General features: G+C 48.6%; 8 protein-coding genes across 8 annotated transcripts; 5 read left to right on the forward strand and 3 right to left on the reverse strand.

Annotated features, from left to right (window-relative positions):
- Positions 1 to 122: 122 nt before the first annotated feature.
- Positions 123 to 3,723, reverse strand: UA08_00678 (hypothetical protein; the record flags this gene model as incomplete). Its single annotated transcript, XM_020260510.1, has 5 exons — positions 123 to 1,651; positions 1,731 to 2,711; positions 2,777 to 3,220; positions 3,298 to 3,543; positions 3,603 to 3,723. 5 exons carry the CDS (start codon positions 3,721 to 3,723, stop codon positions 123 to 125), a joined length of 3,321 nt encoding a protein of 1,106 aa, XP_020124067.1.
- Positions 3,724 to 4,663: 940 nt separating this feature from the next.
- On the forward strand, positions 4,664 to 7,266 carry UA08_00679 (hypothetical protein; the record flags this gene model as incomplete). Its single annotated transcript, XM_020260511.1, has 2 exons — positions 4,664 to 5,200; positions 5,260 to 7,266. The coding sequence occupies 2 exons, from the start codon at positions 4,664 to 4,666 to the stop codon at positions 7,264 to 7,266; spliced, it is 2,544 nt and encodes an 847-aa protein (XP_020124068.1).
- Positions 7,267 to 8,286: 1,020 nt separating this feature from the next.
- UA08_00680 (hypothetical protein) lies at positions 8,287 to 9,306 on the reverse strand (the record flags this gene model as incomplete). Its single annotated transcript, XM_020260513.1, has 1 exon — positions 8,287 to 9,306. One exon carries the CDS (start codon positions 9,304 to 9,306, stop codon positions 8,287 to 8,289), a length of 1,020 nt encoding a protein of 339 aa, XP_020124465.1.
- A 558-nt stretch (positions 9,307 to 9,864) lies between these two features.
- On the forward strand, positions 9,865 to 13,546 carry UA08_00681 (hypothetical protein; the record flags this gene model as incomplete). The annotated part of the gene is made up of 11 exons (XM_020260514.1): positions 9,865 to 9,948; positions 10,017 to 10,091; positions 10,150 to 10,213; positions 10,275 to 10,415; positions 10,486 to 11,316; positions 11,350 to 11,688; positions 11,752 to 12,212; positions 12,289 to 12,448; position 12,722; positions 12,783 to 13,063; positions 13,131 to 13,546. 11 exons carry the CDS (start codon positions 9,865 to 9,867, stop codon positions 13,544 to 13,546), a joined length of 2,853 nt encoding a protein of 950 aa, XP_020124464.1.
- Positions 13,547 to 15,482: 1,936 nt separating this feature from the next.
- Positions 15,483 to 16,541, forward strand: UA08_00682 (High osmolarity signaling protein sho1; the record flags this gene model as incomplete). The annotated part of the gene is made up of 4 exons (XM_020260515.1): positions 15,483 to 15,551; positions 15,629 to 15,784; positions 15,844 to 15,966; positions 16,032 to 16,541. The coding sequence occupies 4 exons, from the start codon at positions 15,483 to 15,485 to the stop codon at positions 16,539 to 16,541; spliced, it is 858 nt and encodes a 285-aa protein (XP_020124463.1).
- A 995-nt stretch (positions 16,542 to 17,536) lies between these two features.
- Positions 17,537 to 20,788, forward strand: UA08_00683 (hypothetical protein; the record flags this gene model as incomplete). The annotated part of the gene is made up of 9 exons (XM_020260516.1): positions 17,537 to 18,346; positions 18,407 to 18,730; positions 18,827 to 18,969; positions 19,422 to 19,597; positions 19,662 to 19,696; positions 20,041 to 20,049; positions 20,093 to 20,222; positions 20,418 to 20,466; positions 20,539 to 20,788. 9 exons carry the CDS (start codon positions 17,537 to 17,539, stop codon positions 20,786 to 20,788), a joined length of 1,926 nt encoding a protein of 641 aa, XP_020124462.1.
- Positions 20,789 to 21,316: 528 nt separating this feature from the next.
- UA08_00684 (hypothetical protein) lies at positions 21,317 to 22,985 on the forward strand (the record flags this gene model as incomplete). Its single annotated transcript, XM_020260517.1, has 3 exons — positions 21,317 to 21,923; positions 21,984 to 22,624; positions 22,677 to 22,985. The coding sequence occupies 3 exons, from the start codon at positions 21,317 to 21,319 to the stop codon at positions 22,983 to 22,985; spliced, it is 1,557 nt and encodes a 518-aa protein (XP_020124469.1).
- Positions 22,986 to 23,909: 924 nt separating this feature from the next.
- Positions 23,910 to 24,994, reverse strand: UA08_00685 (hypothetical protein; the record flags this gene model as incomplete). The annotated part of the gene is made up of 2 exons (XM_020260518.1): positions 23,910 to 24,614; positions 24,692 to 24,994. 2 exons carry the CDS (start codon positions 24,992 to 24,994, stop codon positions 23,910 to 23,912), a joined length of 1,008 nt encoding a protein of 335 aa, XP_020124468.1.
- Between the last annotated feature and the right edge of the window lie 239 nt (positions 24,995 to 25,233).

A 25,233-nucleotide genomic window follows, 5' to 3' on the forward strand; every position in this document is an offset into this window, starting at 1 on the left:
GTAATGAGTGAACTACCTAGGTAAGTATCATTCATATTATGTATATTGTTATTCTAAGAGTGTGCACATATATTAGGTAGTACCTAGGTAAATACAGTCATGACCATACAGCTCGTATTAAATCAAGTAAAAACATCAGTGACGAATCTCTGACTCGTCCGCAGACGTTCAAAGAACCTGTCCACTGCCTCCTCTTCACTGATCTCAGGCCACAAGCCCTTTTCACCAGCCTCTGAAGCTACCTCTGCCAGTCTTCTTCTTCTCTCGCCCACATATAACTGCCTAATAGTCTCACGAACCCCATTTCCGACACTGGTGCTGCCGCAGACATATATCCTTGCACCTGCGTTAAAAAGATCAATTACACTTGTGCCATCCTGAAGCATTACGTCTTGAACGTGTGCTCGCTTATGCTTCGGGTCTTCCGGACGAGAGAATGCCCAATGGGCCTGGACAGCGCCAAGTCGTTCCCATTCCTCAAACTCGTCCGCATGAAGATCATCTTTGCCCTGCGTACGAGAACCAGCATAGAGAATGGCTGGGGCGGGCTTTGGGTCACTGCTCCCGCGAGCCTTGATTTTCTCTGCGCGGTCCATGATAAATCCACGGAAAGGCCCGATACCGCTACCCGCAGAAGCCATAATAATAGGTGTTTGTAGGTCGACCGGGGGCTTGAAGCCGCTGTTCGAAGGGCGGACTGCGACATGAGCGCGATCACCCGGCTTGAGGGTTGATAGATAGGTGGATGCTACACCGAGATATCTGTCTTCTTCCGAGAGGCTAGAAGATAGGACGGACGGGCTGTTGAGGACGGACAGAGTAATCGAGCATTCCGAAGGGTCCTTGCGAGGGGATGATGATATCGAGTATAGTCGAACACGCATTGGCGGAAGCATTACAAGATAATCACCGACAGATATATCGATTTTGGGATATTGAATCAACAAATCCAGAGGGCTAATGCGCTTGGCCAGAGTCTCCGCGAAACGTGTCGGACTTGATGCCAGAAAGCGCAATTCCGCTTGTGTATCTGGATCAGCAGCGGCAGCATCAGCGAGGACATTTATATCCCTTTTCGACGCGGGCTGAGAAAGCTCCACGTAGGTGGAAAATAGCTCAAACGCGGAAATAGGCGTGTCGAATGGAATTGATGGGCCCGTCGTAGCACCTGGGGTTTTCCTAATTGTGAGCATGGCATCCCATGGTAGGCCAAATCGTCGGATCGCTTTGTGGACAACATTGTCGGGGTTGGTCGGCAGCACAGCGAGATAGTCTCCGCATTGGTACGGAGTGTCAGACGGTAACTGGAACCTGACGAGGCGTTTGGCGGGCACATCGGGGGCTGTTAGGAGCCGGTTTTCTACAACTAGCGCCTCTCCAAGCTGCAAACCTAGAGTTTTCGCGCGCATTCCAGAGCTGATCTCTACATTCAATGCAGACTTTGATTTCGAGGTTTTCCCTTTCGAAGAGGCTCCAAGTTGCGATTGCATCGCGGGCCAGAATGACGATTCGCTCCATGTCTCAAATGCAGAGAAGATATCTGCTCCAGCTGTGTCAGCTAGACCAATCTCGCAGAGACGATTGCCACCATGTTCCGCAACAAGGTTATTTATCGCCTTTGGAATGCGGTGGAAGGTTGAAGCCCAGTCATCTAAGGGGGTGTTAATAAAGGAGTTAGCCTTTTCATTATAGAGGATATATGTAGTGAGCGGGAAATTGAGAATACGTACGATGTCCGGCCCCAAAAACGGCATAATTGACTCCATCTAATTCCTTTTCTTTCAACCCACTGAGCCATTCGAAGAAAAGTGCAGCATTGTCTGGAGGCTGGCCCTCATATGAAGCTGAGATAAACACAACTAGGTCCTTCTTGGGGATGTTCTGCATCGCTGAGTCAAGTGAATCAATATGAGCTGAATAACCGAAATCCACGGCGTCTTCGGCTAGCCGTCTAGCAAAAGCTTCACATGTTCCAGTGTTGCTTCCGAAGAATATATGCAAAGGCTTTCCTGCTCCCTCCGGGATATCAGCATGGGCACTTGTCTTTTCCTCTCGTGAAGGAAGTTTGGGTTCTTGGCCGCTATTCAGGACCGAATCCAAGGTTGTAGCGTCTAATCCTTCTCTTAACGTAGCTCTGATTTCGAAATCCTTCGGCTTAACTGTCAACGCCTGTTTAATGCGCAGATTGTACGTCGGGTCGTGAAGCTGAAAATTGAAATTTTGGAGCAGCATCGCTACAACGATGAGCATTTCCTGCCATGCAAACGGTCGCCCAATGCAACCTCTCATGCCGTTACCAAAGGGCTTCCAGGAATTTTTGGGGTATTTTTCGAATTTATCATCCAGCATGCGCTCCGGTTTAAACTCTTCAGCATCGTCGCCCCAAACTGCTGGGTCACGGTGAAGTTTGGAGAGCACGATGACAACTTTTTCGCCCTTTTCAAGCTTGTACTTGCCGTTTCCGAGCGTGACAGGGTCTTCGATGTTTTTGATTGGGTGTGGCTCGACAGAAAAGCCAGGGGCAGGGGGCTTCAAGCGTAATGCTTCACGTATGCAGGCATTAATGTAAGACAATTTCGGGAGATCTTCGACGGTAATCTTTCTATGGCCGAGGACCGTGTCAACTTCTTCCTGGGCTTTCTTGTATGCTTGTGGGGTCTTGAGGAGGTAGTAGAACAGAAAAGATAACGTGCCAGACGTCGTTTCATGGCCTGTTAGACTTGAAGTTAGATAACTACTTGACTTGCATAGATTGTGAAGGCATTTCAAAGCATACCTGCGATCAAGAAGGTAATCATGTTATTAATAATTGAATCGTCGGTAAGGCCCTGGCCGGTCTTGGGATCCCTGCCCAAAACCATGGCATTCAAAAGATCTTTCTTCTCTGGTTCGGGATTTTTCCGACGATCTTCCAGCAAGTCACGAGCTGTCTTCTGACAAACAGCGATGTCGTTGAAAAATTTCGTGTTGTCGCTGGTAGGCAGGTCTCTGATGATTCCGGGACGACGGGACCGTTGACCTGCGCCTCTGAGCATTCCCATCATAGCACCGACAAAGGGATGCATGTCTTCGTGATAGAAGCTATTGAAGCGAGTCCCCATAGCGCATAGGGCGATGGTATCCAGTGTCAGACGGGTAAAGTCATCTGTTGGCGTCAAGGGCTGCTTGGGTCCCTGCCGAGCCCATTTCAGCACCAGCTGCGTGGCAATGTCATACATTTCTACGGATGAATATATTAGGTCTTCAACCCATCGTCTTCGTTTCCTAACTAATGCCAGTAATACAATCAACACTCACCATCGAACATTCCCCGAATCGCAAGGGGGCCGAAAGCCGGAACAAGAACACGGTGAGCAATAGCCCAGTTCTCCTCTCCAGGATATTCCGCAGTGAATAGACCGTCGTGAATTCCGTTGCGGATCTCTTTCAAGCCGCTGAAGACGGCTTTCCTGAAACGCTCTTCATTGCATATTTCATCGACTAGTTCATGAGAAGAAATGATGACACGAGACACGCCAAAGGTGCTCAGGCGATAGATTGGGCCTTTGGTGGCTTGATTAGTGATGGTTACGTTGAGAGGCTGCGCAGCGAGGAAGCCATACCGCAAGTGTCAGCGAGATGCTCCATGCTCGCCATCGGGAGCTCGCTGTCGATGTCAAAAATGTTGCCGAGCAAAGGCACACCAGGCGGGTGGGGGATTGGCGTATAGTCTTGCTCAGCCATGTTGGAGGGTATCGATCACAACTGATAGACCTGTCAAGAGAAAAGGAAGGCAAGAAAAGAGACGGGGATGTAGACAGAGAGACGTAGCTGTGTGGACATATATACACAGAGAATATATATACACAGAGATATGCAGAGATATGCCGCGCACCCGCCCCGAGAAGACGACGATCACTGGCTCACCAAGGCGAGCGACGTAAGCGACGCGTGATTGGCTGGGCCCCGCGTGAGGACCCCTGTTTTGAATTTTGTGCAGAATAATGCACTCGTGCATAATTATGCCCCTCTCGCTTACACGGTCCAAGGTTTGCGCCAGGCGTACACGCCACTGCATAAGTCGAGCATATCGGTCTATGAAGCGATGTGAACATCCAGCATCGACCGTCTTACCACACGATCCGGCGAAGGCCGAACGTTGTTGGCATAAGATGATATGACCATGCTCACGTGACTGCAGTGGCCGTTGGGGCCCGGGGCTAAGGACTCCGGGCGATTTTTTGCGGGGAATCGTACCCGCCCGCTCCCCCGCAAAATGCAAAGGTCACCCCCCGACAGCCACTGCGAAATCTCCCAGTCCGCGAGCCCATCGCATAACAATGCGTACGCAGAGTATATGCCTACACAACGTTGAACTGGCATCTACCTCGAGCATGTATTCTGTCTGATCCGCGTCTGCTCCAGCCTTCGAAGTCCAGGTCCGCTGTCCCCCAGCTAATCTCGGCCGTCTGCCAGAAGTAGAGGAGCCAGTGTGTCGAAAGTATGCGGGCCGTTGTCGGGTTTGCGTACCTGGCTTCGGTGCGTGAGCGGTCATTCACGACGCAGTATATATAATTCCCCGCGTTACCCCAGAAAAGGGGGTCATTTGTGATCTTCGATTGCGCCCCCCCAGAAAAACACAATTAATTGACGCTATTCATTTCTTTTTTGGACCACTGTCATCATGGAGAAACGCAATAGCTATGGTATCCCAACCGCATTCTACCGCGGTGGAACCAGTAAGGCCCTCTTTTTTCATGAAGATGTCCTCCCTGCCCCGGGACCCGCGAGAGATCGCTTGTTGAAACGAGTCATGGGCTCTCCCGATCCCCTCCAGCTGGATGGTATGGGTGGCTCCAAGGCCGTCACTTCAAAGATTGCTATCGTAAAGAAGTCCTCCCGGGAGAACATTGATGTCGACTATACCTTTGCCCAAGTTGGAATCGCAGACGACACCATTTTTTACGGAGGCAATTGCGGCAACATTTCTGCGGCCGTGGGGCCATTCGCCATTGAAGAAGGCCTGGTCGAGTTCCGGCCCGGTGTCTCGCTTGACCCCCAGACCAGGTCGCAAGAGGTCCGCATCTACAACACGGGAACGGAGAAGACAATCGTAGCTCACGTCACTATTGACGAGTCCGGCCTTTTTGTCTCCGACGGAACCCAGGAAATTGCGGGCGTGCCGGGTCAAGGCTCGCCGATCTTGATGGATTATCGATCGGTAGAAACCCTCACTCTATTGCGACTATACCTTTACTGATATATATTCGTTGTGCAAAGTCAACAGGAGCTACCCTATCCAAAGGCATTCTCCCCTCCGGAAAACCCACTGATACAGTCAAAGTGGGAGGGCGAGACATAGAGGTCAGCATTTGCGACGTTGCGAACCCATGTGTCTTTGTCAATGCCAGTGACTTCGACATCACCGGACACGAAAGTGCCGCCGAGTTGACCGCCAACAGTACATGGAAGGCCAATTGTCGGGAACTGCGAGGGAAAGTGGCGCAGCTACTTGGATTAATCGACGATTGGGAAAAATGGGACGCGATTTCTCCATTCGCACCGCTTCCCATATTTGTGACACCACCCCAAGATCCGTCCATTGGCCACATTTCAGCCAGATTGTTCCTGGATAAGATGTGTCATGAGAGTATGGCTGGGACTGGCGCCATCTGTGCTGCTGCGTGTAGCCGTGTTCCTGGCACGGTGGTTAACAAAGTAATCGGAGACGCCGCCGCGCTGGACATTCTGAATATTATCCATCCTATCGGGGTTATGAGTGTGTATGTCCAGACAGAGGCTACTCGGGACTCGGACGGGTTGCCGACATTTCGCACACTCTCTTTCGTTCGAACGGCGCGGCGCATCATGGACGGGAAAGTATACGTGCCCAAGTCCTTCGCTCCCCCTGAACCCGTCCGTGAAACACCCAAAACCGCCACTCCAGAAGCTACAAAATTATTGGCAGAGTTTGTAAATCGAACAGGATATGATGATATAGATGATTCAACCAAGAAATACCTGAAGAATCTTGTACTTGACTACATTGGCGTCACCGCCGTCGCTACACGCGAAGCCGAGTCCACGGCACCGGTATGTGAAGCCATTTCAAGGCTTGATAAAAATGGAGGGAACTATACTGTGATTGGCATGGGTCAAAAATGGAGTGGCCAGTACGCTGCTCTATTGAACGGGTTCCTTGGCCACTCTCTCGACTTTGATGATACGTACGCGGACGGGTTTCTCCACGCAGGCGTCACCACCATTGCGGCTGGACTGACTGCTGCCGAACATGCCGATATTAAAAGCGAGGTCTTTCTCGCCGCATTGGCCGTGGGCTACGAAGTAACGTGCCGCATCGGCAGAGTCCTTGGAGAGGCGGCCTACTCTCGGGGGTTTCACAACACGGCCACTGCGGGAATCTTTGGGGCCGTTGCAACCCTTGCGAAAATTAAAGGTCTTTCTTCATCGGTGATTGAGACGGCATTCGGTCTGGCTGGGTCGAAAGCAGCTGGATCAATGCAGTATCTCGAGAATGGGTCTTGGAACAAGCGCTTGCATCCGGGCTTTGCGATCCACGACGCTTGGCTGTGCGTGGAACTGGCAGAAGCTGGGGTGGTCGGTGCAACAAAAATTCTGGAAGGCAAATTTGGGTTTTTTAATGCATATTCACCGGCAAAAGTGGACTATGCAAAGCTTCTTGATGGGCTCGGCACTGAATGGGCCTTTCTCAGTACAATCTGGAAGCCATTTCCAGCGTGTCGGATGACCCACGGACTCATCATCATGATCGACGATATCCGATCAAGGGCCGCGGGGAAGGAAGTCCGATCCATTACAGTCAACCTACCGACGTATCAAGTGCAGATAGTTGGCGCCCCGGCGCCAAACAAAGTGCATCCGCAAAACATTGTGGACGCTCAGTTCTCCGCATACTATCAGGTTGCCCTGGCATGGCTTCATGGCGGGTTTACAGGCTGGTCTGGGTACAAACGGCTACATGATGCCGATATTCACGCCTTGACGGATCGAATTACAGTCGTGCCCGATCAGAAGCTAGGTCACTACGGCCAACGAGTCACCGTAGAGTTCTCAGATGGTCTTGTCGAGACAAAGGAGATAACCCGGGATGATGAAGCAGGCGGGTTTTCGCATGATAATATAGTAGCAAAATACCTTGGGCTTGCGGCGTCTATTTATGGAGAGGATCAGGCACAGCAAATAAAGGAACTCGTCTACAACATCGAGCAGCATGATGTGAGGGGGCTGATGGCACTGCTCAAGTAGGTAGTTTAAAGCATCTTAGAGAGTATAGTTACAGCCAAAACGGATAAGTATTAAATCTAGCATAACCTGCGAACCCAAAATTCCTGAATTTGAACAACTCTTAGGGTACGAATAACCCCGTGACCCATACGCATACCAAGGTATTCGAGCAAATAAGTTTTAGGATAACTCTCCCTCAATGCCATTGTATTATTGGTCTACAGCCTCAGCCTGATGCTCTTCTTGTCCGACTCTAGAATTTCATCGATGACCTCTTGAGCTCCTCGCTCTCCACTGTGGAATGAACCTTCCATATATCCTTTCCACCCATGGCTTGTCTCCGTACCAATGAAATGGAGATGTGCTAGGGATGCTCCTCCAGCACTCCAGGCATCACGATGGAGCTTGGCCCGCCCTTGCTCCATTTCATCGTCCTCAAGTCTAAATTATAGCGTCGATCGGCGCGGGGGTGTCAAGCCCATCGATTTCCGCCAAGTATTTAACGATAGCTGACCTGCGAGCCTCCACGCTCGGCATCTTAATCCATTTCAAGCTGTCATCGCCTCCCAGGAAGCATGTCAGAGAAATAACGCTGTCAACTTCGCCGAGTTTGAGAACATTATTGGCGAGCCGTTACACAGAGCCGAGGAGCTAGGTGTTGCCACTCCGACCTTGAAGATATACTATACTTATCTGAGGGACATCCAGGGGAAGACAAAGAAAGCAAAGGGACTTGTTAAGGTCCCCTTGAAAAGCACACACCGGACCTCAAACATGGCGATAAGAGTCAAATAAACCATATGATGTGAATGAAAATACTAATGTAATCGTTCGTTTACTGTGTTTAATTCAAGTTTATATTGTAAGCTATCTTGTAACCAAGTTCCTCGAATTATTTTCGAGCAAATCTTAAGTGGTCGAATGCTGAATGTTTGAGAGATTATAAACGTACCGTTGGTTCACCCGAAAGAATGGATTGAAAATAAAAACCTCTGATCAGTGTTTGGCCAAAATGGCAGAGCCGGACTAACGTTGGAAGGTCTACAAACGAAGGTTTCCAGTGAGGCCAAACACAGCTTTGACGCCCAGGTGATCCGTGACCCAGGCTTTCTCGAACCCAAGTGATAGTACTTGATCCCTCTGGTCCTTTTGCTCCTCAGAAATCTCGACATCAGCGCCAAATCTTTCGAAACCAAGCAACTTCAGATCTCCACCGCAGTAGTACACTTTGTCCATCCGCGAGCATCCATAGAGCTTTCGTAACTCCGGCAGTGCTTGCTGTCCCCAGGTATACCCTTCATCAGTGTCCTCGCGCCCCCCGAGCTCGAGGTACGCATCTTTGAGGTCGTTGTCCGAGTGTAGGGACATATCGAACGGCTGGATAGCATTAAAATCACCCGTGACTATCGCACCAGATACCTCTTCTGCGTGCATGTACGACGCAATGACTTGCATCTGGGCCGGCCGGAGCGGTGGCTCACGAGCAAGCGACTCAAGGTGTGTGTTGCACAACCGAAGCTTCTTGCCATGGCTGTAGGGAACGTCTACAAACAATGCTTCACGCTCCATATGGGTTTTGGAATAATGAACCCGGAAACACGACGTTATGTCCAATCGACGATCGACTAGTGTGAGTGTGCCATAGGCCCCCGACGCCCAGGTAGACACGTCGATGTCGGTCATGTAGAAGCTGTCTCGGACCCATTGCTTCTGGCTGATTGTGACAAGGTCCGACGAGACGCATTCCTGCAAGTTGATTATCACCGCTGCATTTGGGTCTGACAGCAGCTGATTCGCGAGTCCCTGGAGATACGCCAATGCGGCATTCACCCGTGTGTCCGGGCACGGCAACATGAAGTCAATATTCCAGCTGTATACGACTACTGTGGAAATGACAATAAAAGGCTTCTGAGACGCTGTGACTGGCCGCCATTCTTTCTGCTCGTCAAGCCAAGAATAGCAAGGCTGAGCCCATGGCTGGTCGGCTTTCCACGGAGTCGAGTCTGGTTTTCTTTTGAGGGTTTCAGCCTGTTTGATTGCATTCCGAACTAGGTCATCCATGATTGATTGGCGGTACTTCGTTGAGGTTCGAAATTTCAGAGCCGGGGATGATATCAAAAATCAGCGGAGCTATTGAGGAATGTCATGTTGTGTCATACGAGTGAAGAATGTTCTGGCTAGCCAACGACCTCGAAGGTATTGGTTCAACAGATGTAATTAAGTTTGGTCGGAACCTAGAGCCAGAGCTGAAAATTCGGAAAAAGGGTATCACGATCATAATATCGGAAAACTCTGTCTGATGCGTGACGATGTGGTTTTAGGGAAAGGAAGCCAGACCAATAAATGGGGAAACTTAGCTAGTTAGAGTAGGCGTGGGTGTGAACAAAGAATTGGCTGCCTGTTCTGTGAGGCATCGAGGCCTACCAAATCAGGTCTAGCGCCGTGGGATCGATGCTGAGCGTGGGGAAGCTCATAGACTAGACTGGTCGTACTACCCAGACAACATCATGGAAATGCTGCCTTCCTATGATGGATTCTGAACAGCATCACCCCGACCTTGATTCTGCACTTCTGTCTGTTCGGCTCTCTCGTTAGCTTGGAGCTCTTCAAAAAAGCACCATGGCCGAACCGTCCGAAGACGACATCGGCAACTTCGTCAGCTTCACAGGTCTGCCGCGAGAAAAGGCCATATTATTTCTGAAAGTAATAAACCTCTCGTCCTGACTAGGCTCTTCCTACATCATGCTAACTATGGGCTGTTCTCTATCTAGACAAATAACCTCGATTTGCAGAAGGCCGCCAATGCCTATTTCGAAAACCCGGCCGGCGTTCCATCGGAGGTCGAGGTATGCACCGATATTCCTTCTACACCTTGAATAATTCATTGATAGTCGTCCATTACAGCCGGAAAATGAATGGGTTTCTTTCAACAACCCATCGTACTCCCAAGGTGCTCAGTCCTTGCCAAGTGAGTGAAAGAACGACCAGCTATGCGAGAGAGTTGCCATTCATTTTCGTTATTTATCTAGCGTTCCACATCGAGCATCTAGACAGTACTCCCGGAAATGACTATTCAGCTGCTCCGTCGCGTCCGCCATCTAGGATGAACCTTGATGAAACTCTGACAGATCGTAAGTACGAAGAAAACAATCGCGATAATGCGGGTGCAGGTTAGTCGTGATACATTTTGCGCGCAATATAGGCATCAGTAGGTCTGACTTGCATTCCCTCTTCTCATAGAGTCTTCGCGAATGAACCTGAGTGCGGCCCAACTCGAGGAGCGCGATCTCCAACAGGCTGTGGCCATGTCGCTCAGCCACCAGGAAAGCGGGGTTATTACAGATACTGAAAATTCTCGCTTCGGTCCTGCTACTAGAGACACCTACGACGAAAGCTCGTGGGGGCTGACAGTTGTCAATTCGAGTGCAAGGGAGGAAATTATCAGCCCAGATCCAGAAGATCGCCGACGTCATGCCGAGGAACCGACTTTCCTTCGGCCCTCACAAGAAGCCCTTCACCTTGGAGGGTTCCTCACTATCCTTCATTCGATCCCACTTGCACGAGAAGCTCTTCTGCTTAGAGAAAAAGTCATCCCTGATTATGGCCACGATGCGCAGTGGTGGAATGGACAACCGATCCTGACGCCCCGAATCGTGTCTCTTGACAATCCCTACGCCGAAGAGAAAGACTCTGATGATATTCTATGCGAGACTCAACGATTGATGGCTTTTCTTGATTCCACGCGGCGCGCTTTCGGAAGCGCCGATGCTCTTGCTAGCCTGATGCCTGGATACAGTTACGGCGGCGATAGCGGCGTGGAGAAATTTTTGGAAGCATGGCAAGAAGCAGCTGTGCGGGCGACTCCAGCCAACCAGCTCTCTACAATTTTCTCTTCTTGTGCAATGAGAGAAGCGGTATCTGATATGGACTCATCCAACCAAAGAGAATTCTTCGTTCTCAACACCTACGTGGACTCTGGACAGAGTCAGACTCTCTACGATATTTTGGATGATGCCATCTGGCCCGACGTGCCCGGAGAGGAGCTGGACGATGTTTGGCTCGACCATGTCGGTGAGATTCTAACGATAAAACTGGAAAGTATAGGTACCGATGCCATCAATGTTAAAGTCCCTCCAGTCTTCTATCCAGATCGATATATGGAGGCGCGCCGTGACACGGTTCGTGAGCTTCGATTGAAGAGGTTAGATGTTATTAAAACTATAAGCCGCCTTGAAAGCATGGCAGCTCGTTATAAATGCGCGGAATCTGCCTCTCAGGCAGGAATGTCCAATCAAGAGCTGTTAGAGAAGGCAGCGCAAGCGGCTATCGTTGCCTTGTCAAAGTATCTACCTCCAGGGTCTGTTGGATTCAATAGTTCCGAAGTACAAGAAGTGGCTGAACAGCTCCGTGGCATTGCAGGTCTCCTAAGAGACAAGCTGAATCGTAAGGATTACACATCATTCTGCAACTCACACTATTTTCATTTAAGCTAACTCAAACTTACAGAACTTGATGCTGCAAAGCAAGAAGCTCGCGATACCCTGAGGGACTACTCTAAGATCTTGACAAATTCATCAACATCTCCCGAAGTTTCGCCATATTACAAATACACTCTCATGGGCATTTGTACGTCACCTCATATAACCTATGTTCTAAGGAAACATAACTCTGGCGACGCAGAAGAGGACTTGATTGAAATGGAAGAAAAACGGCCCGAAGAGGAATGGCAGTGGTGGCGAATAAGTTTCTCGACGGACGACGCCAAAACACAGCAAGCTGCCAAGCCAGAGGGCCAGAAGACAAGAAGCAACAAAACTAGCAATGCAGATGTTATCGGTTACACTACCATCAAAGTGAGAGAGACCGAAGTGCTCAAGGCGGCGAGGGAATCGAAAAGTCTCCTGCTGGTATACGCGAATGCCAATGCTGCTGCTTTTCCACACAAACCTTCGCCGTCAGCTCTGCAGGTACGACCACCCAGCACCACAACTAACATCTTATCCAGTGGGTTGATTGCTAATGGATTCTGTTTGTGGGTTTTAGGAATTTGTGAATATAGATAACATTAGTTTCCAAGCGGAGCTTGACGCGGCAGCGCGTATATACCATGATGATAAGGATCTGCGCGAATCTGGCGACGCTACTATGGATGACTGGCCTAATGTGGACGTTGACGATGAAACAACACCTGCGGCAACTGATGGTACGTCCAAGGCCAACGTCTTCGATTATGAAGTGAAGGTATTTGACGAAGACGTGTCCCATCCCAGCCAAGAAATGCAGGAAATGCAAGAGAGGGGAGGGAAGAGTCTTCTTCATCATTGATGAACCACTTATTTTATTTTACGGTGTATATAATCCTAATGACCTGTTAATTTCGAGGGCCGAGGAGGATGGCCTCGGCTGGCGTTTGTACATGGGAGGATTATAAAGCGTTTGTTTATGATTGATTATGTTGTGTTGTTAATTGGGCTAGTGTGAGTGTGGGGGAAGCTGAGACGCTAGAACCAACTTGGCTGGCTTACCTTCTTCCCAAGGATCACTCCAGCTTCGTCTTCTTCCGTACACGGCATAACTCCAGTCAGAATGTCGTTGGAAGCGAGCACTATTGCGTCTGCGACTATCGAGATACTCGAGGGTCGCTTACGGCGCCTAGAATACCTTTTGACTGGCGACTCGCAGTGGACCGGCCAGCCGTCTGCGGCACCAAAGCCAGAGTCTTTCGACGACACCGTCGCGCGCCGTTTGAATCACTTAGAAACTGCGCTCAACTCTCTCAGCAAATCGAATCCAGCTGTTCGTGATCTGTTGCAGCTTTGTATGTCTCTCTGTGCCCGATGCCGCAAGAAAATAACGTTGCTAATTTCAATTAAAACAAACCGTAGACTCTCGGTTTCCCGATCTGTTCCCAGCGACAGCAGCCGCGGGCAGCGATAATATTCCAACGGACCTAAGCACACAGAGTCTGGCTTCTATAGTTTTGTCTTATGCAACTGCTTTCCCCGAGACGTCATCGCGCCTCGCATCACTCAAGGATCTTCCCATCCCCGACCCACATGCCTCGACCGCGTTGATCGAACTTGAACCACGCCTCCAGACACTGCTGCAGATCCAAGAACAACAAGCGACTGAGATATCTGAGCTGCGGACGCGCAGTGCTCAGCTTCTACAGCGTTGGTACGAATTAGGGATTCTTGGCAGTAGCGAGTGTTGGGCGGAATGGGAATCACGGCTAGAAGATGTCGAGCGTGAAATCAAGCGGCGCGAAGTTATACATGATCGGAGAGCCAAGGAAATATGAGGCTGACGAAGAATATGGCATATTTGCGTCGTGAAGAAAGCGTCGGACGCAATTAATATAGGTGCTTGAAATCATACGTGGCGGCTAGGAATGAATGGTGCGTCGGATGACCAAGTGCATTCAGAAGTAAGTTCAATCGACTTGACTAGAGGAATGCAGTTGCTAATGTAGTGTTGCCGAAATACTAGCTGAGCTGCTACTAGATTATAGCAGCGCTCCCCAGAGACACCATTCTACGAACCGAATAGCACTATGAATTGAAGGGAAGAAATAGCGAAATAGCGAAATAGCGGGCATTTTTCAATCAAGCTTGTCCGATTCTCAGACTATCAATCCTGTGATTGACGAAATCATTAGTGACGATATATGCAGATCCCAAGCGCACTTCTATGACGACTTTTGGAGAAAATGGAATAGCCCGGTTTTGTCATGATTTGCATACTGACTTTTCCACTTTGCATTCCTGCCCCAGTATGACAGAGAGTCAATTATCCCGGCTTTGTTTACGTTGAACGATGCTCACATTCCGCCGGCCTTTTTCTCGATAGCATATCTGTACTCCGCACTATATGATTGGATTAGCCAATCTCATGGCAGCCTTTTTCTCCGCTGATATTTGTTTGCATGTAGATGAAAGAGCCTTTGAATTCCGGGAGAGAGCATTACATTCTCAATACCTCGGTCTGAAAGATATAGCAGATGTAGCACGTACTGTCGGTTTGGCCCACGTACCTTGCATTGTCTCGTGCATGCTGCAAGGAAAGCAAAGATTGTAACTATTGTGATGGTACCCAGAGGCCAGTCAGCCAATCAGATGCAGCAGTGCGCTCCGGGGCCAGACGAAGCGGTGGAGAGTGGATCCGCCAGAACCATCAGGGCCTAGCCCGCGGTTTCATCTCGCTGCTAATTTAAGCATCTAGTATATCTCAGTCAGTACCGGGCAGCTAGCATACAATACATGGGCATTGTTTGGCGGTGTTTGAGAAAGGGAGCATGGTGAAACATGCAGGGCCCTGTCACTTTCTCCTTATTTAGCATTTTCCATCAGCAGTCTGCATTAGGTGTGGTTAGTATGACTATGCACTATGTGCTCTGTAGTTCGTAATGCACTGTTTGGCCCGACAGATCTAATTAAACCTGGCTGATTGCTACGAGGCTGAGCGTCGGGCGTAATTACCCGTACCGGCACACAGGCTTGGTGCTCTCCACCACAGCCCAGTCCTGGAAATTAAATTACCCCGTAAGTAACACTGTACACTAAGCCCCAAACAGGAAAGGCCAATACGCACTGCCTGCTTTTCTTGTGCTGGCGCGTCTGCCCACTTTCTCCTGCTGCGCTTCTCCTCTCTCTCTACAACAACCACACACACGCTCTCTCTCTGTCTAGCCTTATTTCCTTGATTCGCTCATTCACTCATTCATGTCCTTCTAGTCCTTTTTGTCACTGCTTCTTATTTTAAATATCTTCTGTGCAATCTGTCTGTGCTATTTCCGCTTTTCTTCTCTGTCTAATCCTCCCTGCAGCCTGGTGCTGATCTGGTCATTGAATCCTTACCGTTACCGCGGCAGGGCTGGCCGTCCATCCAAACCTCCACCAACCATCCACAACCAGCCTCCGCATCACTCGCGCTCGTCTCAAAAGTCACCTCGAATATCGCAATCGGTCTCTGTTGGTTGTTTCACTTTCTTTCAACCGAGCTAACCCTGAACACATCTTCGCCGCTCGTATCCGCTATCCCGCCCGAGATTCTGAATACCTCCCAAAAGCAAAATCTCTACACAAAGACGCCGGAACAATTCTGCTTCAAGATTGACTTGCGTGTGCGACTTGTCCGGGCCTGCTGTGACGGTTTTCTTCTAAAGTACACGGTCTTGAAATATTAATGTTGCGCTGAAGCAACCGATCTACTTTCTATACACACAGCACAACGCCGCAATGGCTCGATTTAATCCTAGTAACATCCTTGGCGATCCTTTCGCGTTAGCCACTGTCTCTATATCCGCTGTGCGTGAGGATACTTTTTCCCCCGCATGCGGGTTTGTCCCAATTCTTGACAGCATTGTTGCTAATTTACATCCTAGCTTGCGTGGATCATTTCTTTCGTCGCTTCCATCGTCGCCAATGTTCAGACTGACTTCCCTAATTATGCCTGGTGGGCAGTTGCTTACATGTTCTGTTGCATCTGCGGCATCGTCGTCGTAATTGGTTCGGATACTAGCCTGTCTTATGGCGTTGCGGTACGCGCCTCTTCCATGAACATCGAGTCTGCGGAGCTTTGACTGACATGAATTCCAAGGTTGTCGGATATCTTTCCTCGGGGCTCGTCTTTACTACTCTGGCTGTAAACTCGTTGGTTTATCAACCGCAATCCTCCAAACAGGCTGCCGCCGCTGGCTTCATTCTGCTATCCATGGTGATTGTAAATACCTCTTTCCAATGCCGGAAAAAAAAGTTGATGATCAAGCTTTCTGACGTGAATGGTAGATTATCTGGATATTCTATTTTGGCTCCACGCCACAGGCAAGCCACCGCCGAACAATCGACTCGTTCGCATTGAACAAAGAAGGTGTTGCTTATCACAACAGCCGCCCTGTGTCCAATGCATTCGGTAATCGTTCGGCAACCAATGTTAGCCAACCCCCTCAGATGTACACTTCAGCCCAGCTCAGTGGCTTTGAGACGTCATCGCCCGTATCAGGCTTCCCTGGCGGGCCCCCAGGCTCAGACAAGCGCAACACTACCACCTCCGCATTTGGCGCCGTGAACGGCAGTGGCAATGTCGAAGCTTCGAATGAAATTAGCCAGCCGACGGAGTATCCATATAAGGCCAAAGCCATTTACTCGTATGAAGCGAATCCCGACGATGCCAATGAAATCAGCTTCACCAAGGGCGAGGAACTAGAGGTATCCGATGTCAGTGGTCGGTGGTGGCAAGCACGGCGAGCAAACGGAGAGACGGGCATTGCTCCGTCGAATTATCTCATTTTGCTATAGTCTTCTCTCTCCTCTTGTTGTCTTGTCTTTATACTGGACAGGAGAAAGGAGAAGAACAGCAAGTAACAGAGATTATGAACTAAAAACAAAAATGAAAGAAATTCACATAACGTCTGCTCATTCTCGCGATTTTTGCCTCGGCGTCATTTTGATACCCTTGTGGCAGGATTCTTCTGCAACATACTCTTTTTTTTTTCTATTTCCATATTCTCCAATTTGTCTCTTTTCTTTGGTGACACGTTTATGGCAAATTGTGGTGGAATTCATTCGGTTTTATTTTTTTATTTCACCGTCTACTCTGGATCTTCAAACTCGCTGTGAGTGGGATATTTCTCCACGATGGATTGTCGGCAGGGGGCGGGAGGACAGGCAATGTAGATTATATGTGACGATTAATTGCAACAAGAGATGAAGTTTGTAATTGATTTGCTGGTTGATTTTTGAGTTTTCAATAGTGAAACTTCTTCTCTTTCTATCCTACAATCCAGGGTAAGACCACGGCATGCGTAAACACGCCTAGTTGTTGACTGATCTACGTGGACGGTATGTATACAATAGTTGATCCTCATCTAATCATTGACTGGCGTTTCGACTTCTCAGACACTTGATTAGATCGATATCCATGACGGGAGGCTATAAGGAATGGGTCGGTATTGTCTGCAATTGCCTCTTCACTAATTCTAGCTTCTATTAAATCAGTTAGGTAACCATGGGCTTCTCCGACTCCGCGGAGTCACCACGGACTCGGCTTCGCGACGGTGACGGAGTCGGGGATAAGACTAGTTAGTAGGAACCCAAGGTATAGAATGCCCATCGACCTTTTGTTCCATGCCTACGACTGATGTTGCTAGTATCCAGCTATTAGGATCTGCATACACATCAGTAATAGGTCGAAAAAGCAGCACAAAAGACTGGTCTGCAATCCATAGTTGCAATTAGGGTTGGGAGGTTCTCCGCTTCTAAGTTTTAAAGCGTGATTCGAACGCTCTTCCACAATGACTATGGCTGAGAAATTCATTTTTATGTTCAAACTGCTCGCCTGGGCACCACCTGTGATCCTCGGGCTTCTTCGGCAACGCGTTCAAGCAATTATGCACCGCTGGACTTACCGTGCAGTACAGTGCCCAAAGGACATCGTTATCATCGGAGGATCATTTGCGGGCGTGAGACTCGCCAGTCGTCTGGCCAAGAGTGTTCCCACAGGGTATCGAGTGACTCTAATCGAAAGGAATTCGCACTTCAACTACCTCATCAACTTCGCTCGGTACTCTGTTCTTGCAGGGCATGAAGATTATGGGTTCATACCTTATGAGGGAATTCAGAATGGTGCTCCACAAGGAGCCTTTCGTTACCTCCAAAATATTGTGACCGGCATTGAAGACGGAAAAGTTCATCTCAAATCTGGAGAAACCGTTGATTTTGCGTACTTGGCGCTTGCGACGGGGTCACAACAGGCTTATCCGGAGCGACTTGTTGCTACAGAGAAAGAGGAAGGATGCAAGAAATTGCAAAACATGCAAGAAAGCATACGACAAGCGACCCGTATTGCGGTTATTGGAGGAGGGGCAGTAGGCATTGAGTTGGCAACGGATATAAAAAGCTTCTATGCAGGGAAGGATGTCACGATTTATCATTCTAAAAACCGGTTATTGTCGAGGTTTGGGCCTAGACTGCACGAGCATGTCTTGACAACCTTACAGAAAGCAGGTATACATATTGTTCTCCAGGAGAGGCCCAAAATCCTCGAAGACGACAACAACGCATTGCGTCTTTTGAGTGGAAGAATTGAGCATTACGACCTTGTCGTGAGTCATCTGTCTGACAACATATTAGATTTTGCCCATGATTCTAACGACGAAATATAGTTACCTTGTACCGGGCAGAAAGCAAAGTCAGATCTTGTGCGAGACTTAGCCCCAGAGGCTGTTTGCAAGGAGACGAAACAAATCCTGGTGCGGCCAACCCTACAAATCGCCACAGGTGAAGGAGAAGGCAAAGACAAGTTCGCCAACGTCTTTGCCCTGGGAGATGTTGCTGCCACTGGTGGTGCCAAAAATGCACGTTCAAGTTTCTTTCAAACAGAGATTGTGGTGAAGAATATTCTCGGAATGATCAAGGAAGACATTGCAAAGAGTTTATATAAACCCAATACCGCCTTGGAAGGTGCTATTATGTTGACACTGGGACAAGTGAGTGACAACCTCCAACACACACACACACACACTATATTTATATATATATGTATATCTTATTCCTCTTGGAACATTCTGACCTCATTTTAATAGCAAGACGCGGTTGTGTATCTTCAAGAAAACAATGGAGCTGACATATTGATGCCTGTGAAGTTGAGAAGCGAAGATTTGTACATCAAGAGAGCATGGGGAGAGATGAACGTCGATTTCCCAGAGATTCCGAGAATATCTAAAGCGTGAGATTCGCTGAGCAGTATTTGTATGGTCTGTAACACCTTGCGTTGAGATAACTGTACTTGATAAACCATGCAGAAACGCGTCGAATACATTTATAGGGTTAGGTACACTGAGCGATTCTGATTGGCTGATATACTCCGCACTTCTCACTTGGTTGCCCTAATCCGGCCTAGCGTTTGAATCTTAGACTGACCAATCAAAGCCGCTTCCAGAATCCTACCAAATTGACGTAGATTTCCATCAGTCATAGAAATCGTGCCCAGGTCTTTGTTTTTCCTCTGTTTGCTGAATTCATTGAGGTTCATAATCAGTCTAACCTGTCTTGCCACCGAAAGAGAGCTAGTCTTGTGACAAGGTGCGATCATGGCCCAGTCCAACTAGACATAAAATCTCTTTCCTTTCATATTACGCACCTCAGCTAAAAACTGTTCTGCTCTGTATTGTTTAACAGTCACCATCTTCAACCAGCCATGTCGACCAGCCAGGAAATACCCGTGTCGGCCAACGTGTTGGGGACAATCGGGACCGTCTTATGGTGCGTCCAATTGGTTCCTCAGATATGGCATAACTGGAGACACAAAAAAACGGACGGGTTGCCGGCGAGCATGATGCTCCTATGGGCTACTTGTACGTACTACCGCTTTGGTCATCGCGAATTGGAGCGAGAAACTGAACTGACAATTTGATTCAGGCGCGGTTCCATTTGGCGTCTATATGATCCTCCAAGTACGTTTATGATAGAGCCATATCTATTTATCATCAATGTGTGGTTGACCTAACATCGCGTGTTAATGATAGAACGTCAATATCCCAATTCAGATTCAGCCTCAACTTTTTGGCTTTTTTGCCTTTATTAGCTGGGGCCAGATCCTCTATTACAACCAGTAAAGTCGACTGTTTTGTTGTCTTTTCCTTCCAGACTGTTGCTGATTGCCTTTAAGTGGCTACTCGAGGCTCAGAGCATTCGCTTTCGTGATAGCTTCTTGTCTTTTATCCGGTGGCCTGGAGGCTATGTTCATTTTCACTTTGCGGGTATGTTGATGTAGTAATCATACAAATATGCAATATAGCTCTGCGAAGTGCGTACCTGAAAGTTGATACTGACCTATAATGATATATCAGATTCCATATCGCAAGGGTATCACATGGCCAGCCTTGATTTTCGGTGTTATAGCCGCTCTCATGCTGGCAGTGGGATTTGTTCCCATTTACTTGGAGATCTGGTCACGAAGGGGTCGGGTCATAGGAGTCAGTGAGTAACCCTAATCCTGGCTCAGTTTTTATATTCCGCTCAGCGCTGACCACTGCCGCTTCTTTTAGACTGGGTATTTCTATGCATTGATAGCCTGGGGGCTCTCTTTTCACTTTTTGCTCTAGGTAAGGCCAAATCAATTCGTTTGCACATGGCGCTGTCGGATTTGTGCTTACATCCATTTCTTATGGACAGCTGCAGAAGGCTCCTTTGATATCCTTGGCGGAATACTTTACATCATCGTGTAAGTTTAACATTTTTGTACTCTCCGTCCTAACATTCTTCGAGGCTGGCATTCAGTATCTAATGGCCACAGATTCCTCGCCGAATTGGGCATATTTGTCAGCCATATAATCTGGCGTTTCCGACACCGCAAGCTGCTCAAAACAGCCAAAGAAAGCGGGAAAAGCGTCGACGAGCTGCTGCTTGAACAAGAACGACAGCACAACAACAGCAATGATGAAAAGCAAGATTCGTTGACTGTAGCCAATGCACCAGTGCAAGTTGGCGGGGACGAAGGGGCAACAAGGAGGGACAATTCAGATCTAGAGCGAGGACCTGGGTAGTTAGCTTATTTCGATATGGTTTAAAGCCACGATGATGCATTACGAGTCATAAAAAAAAAGAATATAGTTAACATCTATTGCTTTTACCAAGCTTTGTGCCCAATCAATGCTAAGACATTAGGGCGGACAGTCACATGACCTGCCCTGCAGCGACTTTGCTCCGAAGGCGGGACTTGGGATCAACAACATCGCCGCTGTCAGGCAGTCTTTTCTGGGACCATCTGAGAGTCCTCTAACCCACTCGCTCGTATCCGCCGCCGCCACGACGAATATACAAGGTTCAAATGCGTACTCTCGCCTTGAGCAGGTTGACGACATCGAGGCCACCAGTCTGACCAACGGGTGAAGTCTTGGGACCGACTACTACCAGGGCCGCTATCTTTGAACAACAAAGATAATTGACTCCCGAGCATTCGAGACAATTGATCATAGATTGAGGTCTTGTGGGTGGGGGGGAAAGGATACTCTCAGTCGCAATAGCGACTGACTTCTTTTATCTGGCCGCAATACCATTTGGCGCCTGTCGAAATGGCGCACCGACGAATCTGGGTCAAACGGCCCGACGCCTCTGCCACCCTCGTTTCAATGCCAGAAGAAAGTGTCGTCGACGAATTACGGGATCATGTCCTGCGCAAGTATGCAAATTCTCTGGGGAGAACATTTGACTCTCCCGATTTGATAGTGCGGATAACTCCCCGTGTGAGCGCCAATCGACCGCCTGGTTCCGACCGCATTTTGAGTCCAGAAGAGTCTTTATTTGCCTTGATTGACCAATATTATCCTGGGGGTCAAAATGTTGAAGAGGCTCTTATCATCGAAGCACCGCAACGCCGAACTCCCATCAAACCGTCGCCTCGCCAGTCGTACTATTATCATGCCGAGCCTGGAGAACAGGGCGAATACTTCCCTCTGATGCCTGTTCCGGTCAGCGTCGGGACACCACCGGGACACCCAGCGAGCTCTAGTAATAGTAGTGTGGGTGCGCACCAAACACCTTCCATGTCTGTTGTCAAGACAGGCAAAGTTCCTCCTCTTCCGTCGCCTAGGACTCGTACTAGTCAACATCCTCGAAGACCACCATTCGGCAGACACACAACTGCTTCGCCAACCTTAGTTACAGGGCCCGTACCAAAAGGTATGTGAATGTGACTTGTGAATGAATGAAAAATTTCCCTCTCTAATATCCATGAACCAGATGCGACCCTGGCCGTGAATGGTCAAGGAGTATCGTCACAGCCATCACTACCGACTCCTCCAGCACCAGCCGCTCCTTCGGAATCCCCAACGCATAACGCACTCAATCCCACTGCGAGGACTTCCTCGCCGCGCCCGATTCGCAAAGCTAAAAAGGTTGCTTCTCCTAGTGGAGGGGCCTTTGGGGGTTTGATTGAGGGTACCGTCCCGCCAATCAATGTGCTTATCGTCGAAGACAATGTCATCAACCAGAAGCTGCTCGAGGCATTTATGAAGCGTCTTAGCGTCCGATGGCAATGCGCGGCGAATGGTGAGGTGGCAGTGAAGAAGTGGCGCCAAGGCGGGTTTCATTTAGTCCTGATGGATATTCAGCTCCCAGTGATGAACGGATTAGATGCAACGAAAGAAATTCGACGGCTGGAACGGCTGAATGGAATCGGTGTGTTCTCCAAAACAGCATCTGGGCTCTCTAGTGCCACCTCCCCTTCTCTACCGGCCGAGAGTGCGCTGGAAGAAAAAGATACCTTACAGGACCGGTCAATGTTCAAGAGCCCTGTTATTATAGTGGCGTTGACAGCCAGTAGTTTGCAAAGCGATCGGCACGAGGCTTTGGCAGCTGGCTGCAACGACTTTTTGACCAAGGTATGTCATTTACACACCTGGCGGATTTTTCATGCTTCTAATATGCCTATAGCCCATAGGATTTCCTTGGTTAGAGCAGAAAGTCACCGAATGGGGTTGTATGCAAGCTCTGATTGACTTTGAGGGATGGCGGAAATGGCGAGGATACGAGGACTCACCGCGAAGCTACACTACATCATCCCTTTCGCCGTCTCATTCACGGGACAATACAAAAATCCAAGCCAAAAATACTGGTAAAGACAGCGCACAAATATCCATTATCGAGCCAGACTCTTCTGGGAGCAACAGTAGCAAGGATGAAGATGGCGATGTCCCAATTCATCAGGAACCAGCAACTACGGAATCGACGAATAGTGTCTGAATCAAACAGATTCCTGTTTTTTGACCTATCCAAGACACTTCTGTGGAAGCACTTTTTCTTCCTGATTATTAGTACCATTATCTCTCCGATTCGACGAAAATCACTTCCTGTTGCTTCCAGTTACCATTCTTCTCTCTCTCTCTCACTCTTCTGTTGCTTCTTCGTGATGTTGACTCAGATACCCAATTCTGTACCCGTTTCAGTGCCTGTTTGCTCTCATTCATTCCCATTCTGTTCACGCCTCTGTCGACGCGTATCCTTTCACTGTACAACCTTAAGTGAGCAATTTCAACCATTTCACCCGCTCAGAAGCCTATTCATACTTCTGGAAAAGAGACGGGCTATTATCATTTCCTAATTCATTCGGGATATCTTTTCCTGGTTATTCACAAGCACATGCAACGCATACGAGACTTTTTGTGCTATGTGTACTACTATGTAGTAGTATTTATTTCCTCTTTACAAATACGAGAAAAGGGGCTTTGATTTTCTTTCTGTTGTTTATCGTGTGGTCCGTCCATATATATACATAGCTCCGAATCGGACGTTGAAATATTTGAACAAAGCTTTAAACCAATTATATCTTACAGTTCCGGATTCGACCAGGACCATTATATATTAGAGAGAAAAGGAAATATAATTTTAGGTAGGTAGAAAGATGTTGACCTGGGTACGCGTATACAGGTACCAGGAAAGAAGAATGAATGATAGAAGAGGAGTGGATATATGTACATTCAAGCAATAAAATCTTCCTTTTTTTGCTTTTTGCCATTTTTCTTGGTTCTGAAGCAATAACCCATATAATATATATATATATATATATATATAACCTTGGAAAAGAATCAAACCCTGACGAAAAGACACCCCCTGACGCCCCCATGAATACCTATTGAAAGAGATCGATGAGCTTTTATTTTCAGCGTCTCATCGCCGCCACATTATATTACCCCCCGGTAACAGATTCTCTTTGAGAACTAACAGTTCACTCTTTAACCGTGAATTCTCATCTTGCAGCTGGTTTATATAAGCTAGTGCATTTGTGAGAATCTCGGATTTATTTTGTTGTTGGTTCTGTTGCTGCTGCAGCTGTTCATGCTGCGGCCTCCTCCCTGCTGCGACTGAGGACATGGTCTCGCGTGCATGGCAGAGGGAATGTTTTCTGGGCCCTTTGCTAGAAGCCGATTGTGCGCTATTGAACGGACCGCCCGAGCGAGGGATGGCGTTTCCAAGGGCAAGGAATTTGGCGTTCATGTTTGTACGATAGCGCTTTTCGATGGCGTTGTGCGCGGCCTTTTTGCGTTTCATGACTGCTGCTGCATCGGGGTCGCTGGGAGGTAATGAGCGAGCAGATTTGTTGTTCGTTCTTGTCGATGATGATGATGATGATGTTGTTGTTGTTGTCGTCAATTTTGGGGAGGCGAGTGGAGAAGAGGAGGAAGTTGATGAGGATGAAGAAGCGCTGGACTCTTTGCGAACGTTGTTTGCGTGCTCTTTGGTAGGGTTTTCTGGTTCACTTGAGAATGGGAGTTTACTCTCATGTTTCCTACCAATGGCATCAACAGGAGACTGGCTGCCACTTTTGATGTTGTCATTGCCGTATATCGGCGACCATGTCTCGCTTTCAGCATCCTAGAAGCAGGGCAACACACTGTTAGTATCAAACTCTCGAAACGAAGCGGGGGAAGATGGAATGGGGGCACCCATACGGAAAAAGGTGATGTATCAGACATGACATCTTCGGTCTTGACTGTGTAACCTCCTCCTGCTCTATACCCCGCCGGGGAACCATGATTGCTGGTGCTATATAGTCCGTTGCCTTCGGTAAAAGGATTGAATGTCTGGTCAAGGCCGGAGAGGTCCCACGGCAGGATTTCAAAGGGGTCCTTGCTCAGCCAGTCGATATCAGACGGCTGGTAGGAGGACATCAGATCGGACGGGTCGATGTGGTCGCTCATGTCTGCAGGAAAACCCATCGGCTTTGTAAAGTCGAGGGGGGATTCGAAAGCCATGTCCTTGGCAGGCGATGGATGGAGAATCCCGAGCGTGGTGTATGTGTGTGTGTATAATTATATAAGATCAAGCAGTTCAGCCGGGAGAGGATGATGTTGTGCAGGATTCTTCTGTGTCGGGAGGTGGACGACGAAAAGCAGCAAGGAAAGACATATTTATCATAGACTCGATAGATTAATATTTTCCAGGCCCAAGAAAAAGCCGTCCTCCGGCGCCGCAACGGCTAGGTAAAAGTCCG

Source organism: Talaromyces atroroseus, assembly GCF_001907595.1.
Source record: "Talaromyces atroroseus strain IBT 11181 chromosome Unknown scaffold_0, whole genome shotgun sequence".
NCBI lineage: Eukaryota > Fungi > Ascomycota > Eurotiomycetes > Eurotiales > Trichocomaceae > Talaromyces > Talaromyces atroroseus.